Source organism: Spermophilus citellus (genome assembly GCF_964194105.1).
Source record: "Spermophilus citellus genome assembly, chromosome: 6".
NCBI lineage: Eukaryota > Metazoa > Chordata > Mammalia > Rodentia > Sciuridae > Spermophilus > Spermophilus citellus.
In genome coordinates, this window is record NC_138187.1 from 87,954,889 (window position 1) to 87,969,275 (window position 14,387).

The window sequence follows — 14,387 nt, forward strand, 5'->3', positions numbered from 1 at the left end:
GCGCGCTACCGCTTGAGCCACATCCCCAGCCCCGATAAAAAGTTTTTAATAAGAGTACTATCTAAAGTACCAGATAAAAATGCTTACTTGGTAACATTGATTTAATAGTGACAACAAATATATATTGGCCTTAGAAACATGAATAAATTCACTATATTTATCATGTCTGTTTCCCAGATTAATTTGATACATGAATTCTAAAGTACAGACATTATTACAAAGAAAGAAATTATCTGTAGCATTATATTTTACATAAGGCACTCAGTGAAGAAAAATCCAGCTAAGATGGTGACACAGCCAAGGACCTATGTATTTCAGAAGATATTTGGGAACAGCCTATTTGGGAATATGATTACTTAACCATATCAACTATTCTTAAACAAAAGCTCACAGCAGAGAAGAAAAGATTTTCTATGGATCTTGATTTTCATTTAAAATTATTATTAGTTTCCCAAAAGTTTAGAATGATCAGATTTAATCAATTCTTTCAATATATCGGGTAAAGTAGAAATTGGGCTGGAGAAGCAAGCTTGTTGCCATGACCAACCTGATCATGTGGTTCAGAAGCTTTTTGTGCTTTTTTGGAATTGGTGGGAGAAATTTTGAGATGCTTAGCAGAACAAGCTGGAAATACTTTAGATTGTTATAAGTAGAACTTAGTGGCTAATTCTGGTGGGAGCCCAAAGATTGGAATGCCAATAGGACTGTGGACAGTGAAGACCAGGCTCAAGAAGGTTCAGAGAAGGAGGACTCTATTGGAATTTGGAGTAGAGGCTATTCATGTTATGTTCTGGCTGAGAAGTTGTCTATATTTTGCCCATGTCCTGAGAGTTTCTCTGAAGTTGATTTTAAAAGCGATGAACTTCTTAACCCAATAGAAGAAATGTCTAGGCAGCATAACACTGAGGTGGTAGCATGGATATTTTTGATGGTTTTTAACCAAATTTATTATGATAATTAGGAGCAGAAAGATTTGAAAAACTTGGACTCAAAAGGTAGGAGTAAAATTGGGGCTAAGGAAGTTGCCATTGTTAAAGAAATTATGCCTCTAAAGAAATGCTAGATTTTGCCCAGAGACAATAAGAAAGATGGCTTGAGGGCATCTCAAGAGCTGGCAAGGCCACATCCATCTCAGGCTCAAGGGAATAAAAGTGAAAATTCTGTTCAGAAGAGACAGTGGGGGGTCCTTCTTGCACAGGGAGCCTAGGAAATTTTCTTAACATGCTCAGCCACCCAGGCACTCAGAGGCTGCTGCAGGAAGGGTCCCTGGACGCTTGGCTACTGCTCAAGATGATGGCAGACCTCGGTGCTGGTTCTGCAGGAATCCAGGATGCTGGAGTTTGAGGGTCATGGAAGCTTCCATCAAGATTTCAAAGAAAGGCCTTGGAAGCCAGGCAAAGTTCAGCAGGGTCAAACTCCCTGTGGGCTCTCCCTGAGAAGGTAAGCTGTAAAGATTTGAGGAGGAAGCGGAAGCTGCAATGGAGAACCCCGAGATTAAGAAATGCCAGTAATGTGGGATATTGTCCTAGGAAAGCTACAGGAATTGAACAGAGATAAGCCAACAGAAAGGCCTCTTGGGCTGCAACCAACAAGGCCACAGAGGCAGACCTACACAAGCTCTTGAGAGGACATCATGCCATGTGCTCCACATTCTGAACAAGAGCTACAGGACTTGTTTGCCCAGCTGGATTTTGGTCTTGCTTTGGTCCCATCCTTTTTTTCTATATGCCTAATTTTGTGAATGGAAATGTTTGCTCTGTATCATTACATATTGGATATTTGTAAATTGCTTTTAATTTTAAAGGAGCTCACAATGAGAGACTGCCTTGAGCCTCAGAGAAGACTTTGGACTTGAACTGTCAGAAATCTTGCAACTGTTGAGACTGTGGGGGACTCTTAGGAATAGACTAAATATATTTTGCATTGTCAGATGAGTGTGAGCTTTTGGGGGCGAGGGTAGAATGTTATTGTTTGGATGTGAAGTGTCCCCCCAAAGCTCACATGTGAGACAAAGCAAGAAGGTTCGAAAGAGAAATTATTAAGTTATAACCTTAAAGTCATTAGCGAATTAATCCCTGATGGGATTAACTGAGTGCTGACTGGAGGCAGGTGGCTGGAGGAAGTGGCTCATTGGGGGTGTGACTATGGGGTATATATTTTATATCTGGAGAGTGGAGACACTCTGTTTCCTGATCAACAGATGAGCTGCTTTCCTCCACTATACCCTTCGGCTATGATGTTCTACCCACCGTGAGTCCTGAGCAATGGAGTCTGCTGTCTATGGATTGAGACCTCTAAAACTGTGAGCCCTCAAATAAAACTCCTCCTCCCCTACAATTTATTTTGGTTGGGTCCTTTAGTCACAGCAGTGAAAAAGTTGACTAAATCATAGGGTCATTTAATTCTCATTTTCTGTTGATGGGATTTTTTTGTTAGAGCTTTATAGTTCTTTGTTGTAGGGTTCATCCCAACAAACTCATACATGCAAGGATCAATTTATGATCCTCCCCTTTCCCTCGTGTTCTCCCTCCCTACTCCCCTTCTCCTTCCTCTACTAGACTTCCTTTCATTCACCTATTAGTTTATATTTTATTGTTCTTTATGTTATCCTATCCTTCTCTCCTCCTTTCCTTTATTTAACTCTAGCTTCCACATATGAGAGAAAACATTCGATCTTTGATTTTCTGAGTCTGGCTTACTTCTCTTAGCATGATACTCTCCATTTCCATCAACTTACTGGCAAATGCCGTAATTTCATTCTTTTTTATGGCAGAGTAGAACATCATTGTACATATATACCACGATTTCTTAGTCTATTCATCTATCGATAGGCACCTGGGTTGATTTTATAATTTAGCTATTGTGAATTATACTGCTATAATCATTGAAGTGGCTGTATCACTATAATATGCCAATTTTAGACCTTTTTGGAAAAATACCAGGAGTGGGATAGATGAGGGTATGGTGGTTCTAATCCCTACTTTTTTGAGGAATCTCCATTGATTTCCAGAGTGGCTATACTAATCTGCAGTCTGTTGGTGGGAATTTTAATGGGCATAGTCTTTTGAATGATAATTTGATACAATAATCTCTTAAAAATTTTAAAATTTCTTTGACCTACAACATTTGAAAAAAGCAAAATCCATATGAGAATGTTCTTTATTTGTTATAGCAAAATCTGGAAGAACTCACATATCTCCAAATTGGGGACTAAAAGGATAAATAAATTATGATTCAATAGTAAAATGAAATACCATGTCATACAGACATGGAAAATGTCCAAGATCTGATTGTTAGTCAGAAAGGAGACAAGCTATAGAACACTATATGAAAGGGAATCCCAATTTGCTGTCCCAAAAATTATCGAAATGCACACTGAACAGTTAGCAGTGATTATCTTGAGGAAAGGGTGTACTTTGTGGGGGAAACCTTTGCTTTTTAAGTAACACATTTCCAAATAGTTAATTTTTTCCCCCTGAAAATGACTATGGCATTATTTTTGTAAACAGGAAAACAAGCAAACTTAAAAACAAAGCCAAGTAGTTCCATATTTAGTAGCACTTATTTAAAATGTTTTTTTTTTAAAAGCCCCTTTGTTTTCTATACCAGATTTTATCAAACAAACACAAAGGAATTTTTACAAAAGTAAACACTCACAGGCAGTATTAAAAGAAGAAAAATAAATAGCTAACATTTATTGAAGGTCTATTATATCCTAATCAGGTTTTTCAGGTTTTGTTTCCCATTTGTATAATCCTCATTTATTAAAATTCTAGCTACTGCTGGGTGTAGTAATGCATGCCTGTAGTCCCAGATATTTAGGAGGCTGAGGCAGGAGGGTCTGAGTTCTGGCCAGCTGAGGTAACAGAGTGAGACCCTGTCTCTTATTTTTTGGGGAAAAAAAATCCTAGCTACATATAGCCTCCCTGATCCTCCCCCACCCTGCCCCCAGCTAAAACCACCTTTGCTTGGGATGAGGTACAGATTCCCATGCATAAGGCTACGGATATCTGGTACTGCTGGACCACTTGTGTCTAGAAAAGGAGTGACTCCAATCTGAAGACACTGAGTGGAAATTACAAGATGCTAAGGTTTCAAATGAAGACCCAAGGACAGGGTCTTTTCTCGTTTCTCTGTTTTGTTCAGTTTGGGAAATTTTGGAGCTAGAAAGATATTCATATCTTATTTTTCAGGATGTCCAGTCTGGTATTACAACATAAAACCTCTAGTCCTATTAGTTATATAGCCTTTGCTTTCTTCAAGATCCCCAAAAGCCTACCAAGGGCTTGAAAATATAGCACTGGTCTTTCATCAACATGTAAGAAGCATTAGAAGAACCAGCTTGGAAGACTTAATAGGGTGCACAGTTTTGGATATGATATGTTTAAAGTGCCACTGTTCACCTGAGCAAAACTTTCTAGAAGGTAACTGGGCAGAATAGTATGAATTATGGCGGGGGGGAATCTGAGCTGGAAATGAAGATTTGGGAAGTGAAAAAAAAAAAAAAAGAATAAGTAGGCTAGAGGCAAGAAAGGAAAAAAGGTAAAGAAAAACAGCCTATGAAAGAAAAATAAAAAGAGATGGTGAGAGAAGGAGAGATTCAGACAAGTGTAGACTTAAAAACAACAAAATGTCTCAGAAAGGGCTCAGGGGAAGCAGGATCTAATATAGCATAAAGGATCAATACTATACTAAAGACTGTGGCATGTTCTCTGCATTTCAGAATTGGGATATATTTGATGATCTTAATAAGAAGTTAACAGAAAAGTTTCTGGGGCAAAGAACAGAATGCAACATGCTTCCAAAACTGGAAGAAGGTGCATCTAAAGATTTAGTTTTGAGAAGCCAGAAATAAGAAGTTATACAGCTTCTTTCTCATGTACAGGGAAGGCTTGGTGAAGGTGAGAAGGATTAAGGTGGAAGAATATAAGGCTGAAGGAAAGATTTGAGGGAAAGGAAGAGAGGAAAATACTGAGGAAAGCAGAAAAGAGAGGGAGGGAAGCTCCACAACAGGCACAAAAGGTGGAATGAAAGAGGCTAAAAGGAGATTGGATTTGGAATCAAGGAGGGACGTTGCAGAGCCTGTGGGATAAGCTTTGAGGGTACATTCAGCTCCAGAACCCCAAAGTACATATCCAAATAGCCCAGGAGAATGTGGCTACGCGGTTCCAGGTGCTGAGACCTTCCTTGGCTGTGATTATAAGAAAAAGGTTTCGGAAACTGTAAATCGGAGATGTCCTGCAGTGACACGAGATCCACTCTCTAAGCTACAGAGGTGGGCACAGGAGAAGAAGAAACATTACCACTCATCTAGTCTTTCCATGAGTATCTGAATCCACCAGAGGCCCATAAAGCAACAGCAAAGAAGAGAATATGGAAAATTTAAATTTTCTTTGTGATTGTGTTTAAGTGTTTCCTCAGTAGGCACATGTTCTTTATAAACACCAGAAGTGTGAGTAGTTTGATCTTTAGGGGAAATTATAATCAGATAGTATCCAAAGGTTACTATGATACAGTTAAATTATCTCTGCCTGTCACAGGTTAAAGAACATTTAAATTCTGTAAGTTCACATCAGCTTTTTCCAGATAACAAATCTTAAGTACCTTCCTATATTCACTCAATTAGTGATCTTGGGCCTTGATAACTCTGCAGAGAGAAACTTTCCAACTATCATTCAAATCATATCTAAAAAGGTGGTCATAAATATTTTAAAACCTAAGTGAACTAATAAGACCTAGACCCATTAAGGATAAGATCTTTTACAACAAATTAAATAAAACAATTTATTGAAGTCTGGACTCAAGATAAGCTAGATTTATAAGCTGACCTTTTATTCATTTAAAGAACAAAATTAGCTCTAATTGCATTAGAATGGAATCCAGTAAATTTTCCCAAGTCTTCTAATGTGGCATCCATGTAAGAACTGCTGTAATTGTTTACAAGTAAGATGGAAATGCTTTGATATAATCTTTCCACTTGTTTTACTGTGTTGTAAAAGCATTTCCCAAAACCTAAAGCTAGTTTTTCTGACAGTATACTAGGTTTTCCTTTTGAACATACTGCATATTTAGTGATAATGAACAAATTACAATGTGTGATGGGAAAAATTAAATTCAGACTTTATAATTCTAGTTCAGTAAAAATAAAGGGATTATTAAGGAAATCAGGAACTCCTTGTTTGGAAAAACCCGAATTCTGGCTGAAGACACATTCTGGCTGAAGAAAAATTTTAACTACCTGCTTCCTTTTGGAGGTGGATCAGAATTATGGCTGAGATAAATGGCTTTGGTACCACTGAATTTATAAGCACAGTAAGGTAGTAAAGCTAAGGTACACAATCTCGACTTCTGTGTTCCAGTTGTTCAGCAACCAGGAAACTTCATTAGTAATATTTGTGCCTTTCACTAGCATTAAAAATAGGTTATTTTAAATTTCAAATATATATGTAGTCATTTAAAATGTAAACACCAATTATAAAGTTTAAATATAGTGACTCTTAAGATTCTTTCCTTGTTATTGCTCTTGATATTTCTCTTCTAACATAGGCAAATTCCTATGAAATGTTTGTTTCAGTAACAAGTTAACCAGGGAAAAACAAAGAAAACTATCAATTCTTTTCAATAATAATAATAATAATAATAATAATAATAAAAAAAATAAAATTGAAAGCAGATAGTTTTATTGGATAGGAAACAAAATTAGAAAAGCAAAAGGCCTTCCATTTCAGAGGATGGTCCTCTGAAATGCTCCTAAATTTGATTTCTTTAGTATCATTTTTAAACCAGTGCTAGGTACCATTCTGCCATGGCTGTCTTGCCCTGTTCCTTGGCTTGCTTTTACACAAAATCTGGCTGCCTTTCCCTAGCTAAAATAAAATATATTAGCTATTTCTGCTTGCCTACTCCATCTTGTTCTGGTGACAGATACTCTTTTCCTAATGGAACCTACTATTTCCCTTTCTGACAGGGTGTCTCCCTACCACAGGGGCTGGTGAATTAGAGTTTTTGAGGGGAATTGGTAGGGACTTTGAGCATGAAGAACCACATTAATCTGGAATGACTTGGGCCATATCTCTCTCCACACAAAGGCAAGATGGAGAAAAGGAAAATGAGCAGAGTCATACTCTAATAATGCCTTACAAACCCTCAATACTGCCCACCTAAAGTCAAATACACCTCTTTTTATTTTCCTGCTCTAAGGTAGTTTGATTAGGATTTCTGCTACTTACAACTAGAATTCTGAGTAAATACAAAATACCCAAAAGTAAATAAGCATGTCTCAACTAGAGGTTTGACAGCCCTTTAAAGAGACGTTTTCATTGAGCTGTGCTTTTAGGCTTTCCCTTAGATTATGGTGGGTTAGAGAAACAGTCAATAAAAAATGCCTTTGTGCCAGCAGTAAAAACTGCTAAGGAGGACATTGTCCTTGTCATCTGGTTCCATATGGAAATTAATTTTTAAATCTAGTGCCTTGAAAATCTTTGACCCGTTCTGAGAAACTGAGGCATCTTACACCCACTCTTTTCGTCTTAAAAAAGTATTTTGTGAGGCTGGGCATCTGTCTCAGTGGTAGAGTACATGCTTAGCATGCTTATGGCCCTGAGTTCAATCCCAAGCATCCCTCATGCAAAAATATTATTTCCATTTTTGACCTTATTGCTAGAAAGCTATAATAATATTTGATGCACAATCATTTGTTTCTTTTTCTTCATCTCAGTTTGCTATTTCTATTTCCTACTTTATTGTTACCCTGAATTTTGACTGGAAAAAACACTTCAAGTATTGAAAGGAAAATGCAGAAAGTAGAATAAAAACCATTTACTATTATTTCTCCAAAGAATTTATCACTAAAATGCTACTATACATTTTTCACTCTATTAAATATGTTTTGGCTAAACTGCATTTTAAAATATAAAAATGCTTATTTTCCTTAAAAATGCTCTAAATTATTATCTTTAAGAATGCCCATGATTATTCTGTTTCCATTGTCAAAAAGCTTAGAATATATAAAGACAATAAATATCTGTACTTATTTTATGTCTTAAAAGATTAAACCCCTTATGTTTTTTTTTTCTTTTAGTTTCTAAATGATTTATTTTATTTCTTTTTTTTTTATTAGTTGCTCAAGACAATACAATGATCTTGACATATCATATAATTGGTTCAAATGGGGTATGAATTCTTATTTTTCCACGGGTACAGATTGCAGGATCACATTTGTTATACAGTCACGTTTATACATACAGCCATACTACTGTCTGTTGTATTATGTTCTTCAAAATTAATAAGCAAAGCTTTTGCTCCCATTTTCACAGTATATAGAAATAATTTAGAAACTACCACTATCAAAAAAACCTTTCATTAGGCATAAGCTACATTTGATGAACTGTGGCCAAAAAAAAAAAAAAAAAAGAATGACATGAAAAGAAAAATTTCATGAATTTAGGAAATCAATCTAGTTGCCACTGGAAATTAAAACATTAGCAAAAAGAAAATAATTGTCACCAGTAAAATAGTGCCTGAAAAATATCTCAACATAACTTGAGTATTTTGAAAACTGGGTTAAATTGTTAAACAGAACACCTATCATGAACTCTCAAAAGTATTTAGAATCATCACCAAGAATGCTGTTCCCTGAAAGTCATCATAAATGATTACCAGATCAAATACATTATTAACTATTAATAAGAAAAAATTGACCACGCATTTTAGAACATCTAGAGGGGCTTTATTAGTTATCACCTTCTCTGGTGAGCTCCCGGAATACAGACAGGAATATCCTCAGAGCAGAGGAGTCATAATTTCCTTTTATTATATCCTGGGATACCAGCATGAGCAGCATGGCTGGGCAGAAGAACCCCTGGCCCAAGGAGAAGCATGGGTAAATGGATAGAAAAGAGCAGCAGCTTCCTCTAAGGGACATGTGAGAGGACAGCATTAGTGGACACTTGAGAAATGTGAAGAAGAATGCTTATTCCCTACTCCAATCATTATTTCTCAAAATTTTATGCAAATTTATATCACATTTTCTCTTAATGCTTTACAAATATGTAAAATTAACATTTTATATGAGGCTCCTTTAATAGAATTTTGAGTGCCATTTAAACTTAGAAAAGCTGTAGGTCCTGTTCTGCCATGTTTTCCTTGATAATTCTCTCTCAATAGTCCCTGTCTGCAACAAATTTTATCACATTACTCTGCTCTGTTTTCTTCATAGAAATGAATAATAATAAAAAAAAAGAATGCTGTTAAATTGCCAACTTCTTCTACACTAGCTCAAAAAGAGCTAGATTAAAAAAAAAAAAAAAGATCAGAATGACAAATCACAACTGTGTCAGTGACCACTGACCCATCCTGGCACAGACATTCCACTCACCGTACTCTGCCACTGAGTCCAGGTGGGACCCCAGGATCCTGATCAACAGAGTTCCAGGCAGCTGTGCCTGGGCAAGCGAAAGCCTACTTGCTGTTTTGGTATCAAAGTACAACTTGATTATGAGGCTGGACTCAGACAATTACCTTGAATGTTCCCTATTCCTACTTTATGTGTGTAGAAACTACAGTTTTAAGGCTGATTTTAGTTTTTTCTTCAATATAGACTATAGGGAACTTGGGATATCCATCACTGGAAGACATGTTAAAGGAATTTGAGGTCTTTGGAAAGTCATCTTGAATTTTAACACTGTCAGAAAGAGGTACTGACCTCAGCATACATCATTTTAGAACAGTTTTCAGGAATGTAAAAGCAAGGGAAAAATAAGTTACCTCTGTTTTGTTTCAAAGAACAATAATAGAGAACAGAGGAAACAATCTAACCTCAAAGTACTTTTCTGGATCAAGGGCAAAAGACATAACTTCTTTAAGACTTAGAAATTAAACATTGGTTTAAAGATTTCCAAAGAGAGGGTATAATTTGAACCTTGTAAAGCTTTTTCTTTTTCCCATAATATCAAGAGTCTACTTTTTGCCTGTCCTTTAGCAATAAACACTTCTCCCTATCCCTGGACTATTCAATCCCCTTTGCTTTTGAACCCCATCTGTTCATTTATTTCACTTTTAAAGAATATGAGTTCACCCCCTAAGTGTGTACAAACTAAGTCATTAAAGGCACAACTTGTAGGAATCTTTCACCACTTTTCCATTATTACAGTCATGGAATAAACCATACATCCTTATGTTACAACTATTAAGGATTATTGCGATTTAAATGTCATATAGTTTTCATATATCATAAAATATTAAAAAAATTTTTGGCTATTTAGAAATGCAAAAGACATTTAAGATTGTAGGTTAATCAAAACCAGGCAGTGGACTGTAGTTTACAGACTCCTGATTTAGACCACCCCCCTCCACCCAAAAAACTCCACTTGTCTAAGCTCTATTTCACATAAAATTCTATTTTTCTATTTGACTGAAGCTTCTCTCTCTTATTTTTAATTTAAAATGTAATGTATTTTACTTAATCTTTTTGCTCAGTGTAAGGATTTTTTTTGCATCTGCCTTGGTCAAATGATTAATCTGTCATAAACACTGCGGTTATTTACCAAATATCTGAAAGTTTATATCTTATATAACATTGAACTTTTTCCAGGGTATTTGTCTAGAATCTCTGCTTATTATAATTTCTGTCAAACTGCACATTTTGTTCCAGAATAATAATATCTGTTTCTCACATCTTCCAATATCTTAGGTGTATGAGTTATTTACTGAAAGGAGGAAATAGAATAAAACAGTTAACAGAATGACTGAAAGATGCACAAGGGCAAGGAGATAAATATAACTATCAAAGCCTTTTTACAAACCTTAATTCTCCAAAGGGAGTAAGCTGGCAAAACTTTCATGTGGGAGTTGAGACTAAGTACTGGTGAGCAACTCAGAAAACAGAATTAAATATGAATTGGCAGGAGAGAAGTATTTTTTTGAGTGATGAATAAGAATAAGAATAGAAAAATTAGACAATATTCAGAATTTCCAAGGAGATGGTGTGGAGAGTTATTGGGCGGGTCTCCTCTGTCCTTTGCTGGTTGAGAGATGAGGACATCATTCAAATCTCTGCAGGTGGACTGAGGGTACTAGATATATCAGTAACTGGTTTAAAAAGGGCTGAATACATGATATTTTTGTTAACATTTTCTAAGCCTGTTGACACTACTACCACCCACTGTCCAGGTCTTTACCGGTACAATTAGGAAGAATAATGTGAAAATTTCCTGGAGAATTTAGGTAAGAAAATATGAATCATTTGGATCCTGTGCTTAAAATCTTCAGAGGAGGGTACACTCTGCTGGAAGATCATGTCTGCCTCAAAATCATACGAGGCTTCTTCACTACACTATATTCTTAGTTGACAGAAGCAGCAGAATAAACATATACAACAATTAAATGAACCACTGAGAACCCAAAGCAAATTTTCTGTTTCTACTCTATCTACTACTAAATTCATAGGTCCTACTCTTACTTTCATGGCTCAAATTAAAGACGACTAAAAGAAAAATGTTCAACTAATTTACTTTAAAAATGGATTAATATAATGGTTCAGGGAAGATTAAAACAGACAGCAGCACAGGGTTTACATTTCTAGGTTTTGTTTTTGTTTTTGTTTTTTTTGTTTTGTGGTGCTGAGGATTGAACCCAGGGCCTTATGCATGTGAGGCAAGCCCTCTATCAACTGAGCTATATCCCCAGCCCCTACATTTCTAGTTTTAACTTTTTTTTTTTCCTTTTTTAACCCAGAACCTTGTGCATGCCAGGCAAACATTCTATCACTGAACTATACCCCCAGTTCTGCATTTGTAAGTTTTTAAAACATACAAATGAAAAATGCTGGACAACTAAAAAATTGGTTATTACCACTGTATACTGTTTCATCTAGTCTCTAACAGTATCTTTGTTTCACAAGCACAGAATAAAACCATGTGCCATACATGAGACAGTTTAACATTACATCTTCCTGAGTGAAATATAGCAGTAAGCCCACCCAATACCATTTCTTATTTTCCAGATAACTAAGACCTTAAACACTATGCAGAAACAATGTCATGTGCTAATCTTTTTAATAAAAAAAGAGAAAAAGAACAAGAAAAAAAAAAGGATCCTGCATATTAAACAAAGCAAAAAGCATTTACTTATAGAAGAAACCAATAAAAACTTGAAAATGGAGAGTTCTCAAAACAAAGTTTGACCCTACATGTTCATACCTGCAAAAGGTTCGCAGAGTCCTAAATCTATCAGGTCAGGGTAGAAGAGGTCATGTTTCAATTGCTTCACTCTAATTCAAAGGTTTATACTTACATCTTGTCTTGGCCAGCTCCAACTCGAAGAGTCAATCTGGGGATAACTGGACTCGGGGCTGGAACGACTGGTTCCACTTTTATCTGTGGAAGTTAGTACATTACAGTTCAGTTTTACTTTTTTCTACAAAAGTAGCTTCTACCTCTTCTACTTTCCCACCTCTACAAACTTAATAAACATGTTTAAGTCACAAATGTGGCTAAGATGCTAGACTAAAAGATAATCTGGTTGCGACAACTAAAGGCTACCTGATATCATAAGAAATTTTATGAACTTTAATCACATTATGTAAATATGGCTCTTATTTCTGGATTTTTTTAATGTTTAGATTAATTTCTTGGGTTTTATTATATTAGAATTTTTAAACAAAACTGTTATCTAGTGCATTTGGTAGAGCATTTATATGATTGTCAGATTTAACATACAAGGAAAAACTTGCAATGGAATTTTCTTTATAAGATAAAATGCCTCTATTTGTAGAATTTGATAAACATTAAACTCATTGTTTTATTATATGAAAAAGCTGAATTGTCAAGTGTTCATTACAGCATTAAACTATTCTATTTTTGGTTAATAGTAAAAAGATCTGAAATGCTTAAAAGAAAAAAAAGCTGATCTATTTTCTTTTTAGAAAGGATTTACTGTGAAGGCAACGACTGCTGAAAAAGCTAAGAACTATATTTAAAAATATACACAAATTGAGTATCACATTAAAGGGTCTCTTCACAATTTTTGATTTGAAGATCATGATTTGGTAAGTATTTTTAATAAACAAACTAAAACAAAACTCTGTAGTTTCAAATAGTTATCTATATCAGAATTTTTCAGTGGAAGTTTGCACTTTTGGTGGTATAATTCTTTGTTATAAGAGACTCTCCCCAGCCATGCCAGATGTTTAATGACAGAAGAGTGGAGTGGTTCTAAGGAGAAATGTATATTTTAAATACTGCTCAATATATCATATCATACAGTGACTTGCACATGGACCAAATCTAGTGTTTTTTTTTCCTATGTATTTATTTGTTTCTAGGAAGTTTACTATCATCATTTTTTAAAAAATCTATCATCACATCAAGATCTGCTCTGACCATTCTCTTTGACAATGCCTGGCAGGTCAACAAACATTTGTTAAATTAACAACTTATCTTGAACATATCCCCAAGTCTCTTGCCTCTTGGGTATTCTGCTGTTCAACTAGGACCAACCTAAAATTATCCTCCAGGCACTGAGTGATATCAAAGAAAATCTTAAAAGAACTCTACCTTCATCTATGCCTTCAATACTATCTGTTTATTTGGATTTCCAGCCGGGCAGACACCACATCTATATTGTTTGTTGCTATTTCCTGGTGTCTATCACAGTGACACATGCTTAAGACACATTTCAAGCATGAATATAAAGCAATGATTTCAAACCTTTATCTCTTTCAAGTCCCTTCCTACCTCCCCTCCCCCCATTAGCAAACTCCATAGGAAAAAGCATTGCGACCAATGACAGGAAAACTCCTTCAACTCCCCATAAATGTATAAACGTCTCTGCACCCTAACCATAACTACAGTCCACCTACGTTAGCTTTGAGTCTTCTTCCTCAGCCTCTCCATTCCACTAATTATTTTAATCTAGGTTTTATTTATTTTAAATTGTTTTTTATGTTACTGTATTTTTTTAGAACTTTATATTATTTATTTTTATGTGGTGCGGAGGATCAAACCCAGTACCTCACACAAGCTATGCAAGTGTTCTACCACTGAGCTACAACCATAGCCCCTGTCTATCTTTTAAATATACTCAATTCTACCTTTAAATTTTTTTTTTTACCTTCTCCTCAACATCTGGCTAACAACTTCTCACATTTTTCAGTCTTCAATTTGTTGTCTCTTTTATTGGCTTTGCTGTCTGTTCATCTCTTATTCTTTCCTTGACCCACTCTGGTTTCTGCCCCAACCTCACCACTAAAACCACTTTTTTTTTTTTTTTTTTGCTTTTTAGTTATAGATGGACACAATACCTTTATTCTATTTTTGTGGTGCTGAGGATTGAACCCAGTGCATGCTAGGTGAGCACTCTACCACTGAGCCACAAACCCTGCCCTAAAA

The 14,387-nt window shown here is 35.7% G+C and overlaps 1 protein-coding gene across 2 annotated transcripts in view; it reads right to left on the reverse strand.

The window, feature by feature from the left end:
• TAF3 (TATA-box binding protein associated factor 3) overlaps positions 1-14,387 on the reverse strand; it is a 174,865-nt gene that overhangs the window by 29,372 nt on the left and 131,106 nt on the right. For both annotated transcript variants that reach the window (XM_081300484.1, XM_081300485.1), the window contains one exon: positions 12,292-12,374. In XM_081300484.1, the coding sequence (XP_081156610.1) occupies positions 12,292-12,374 (83 nt within the window). The remainder of the gene's footprint in view (positions 1-12,291; positions 12,375-14,387) is intronic.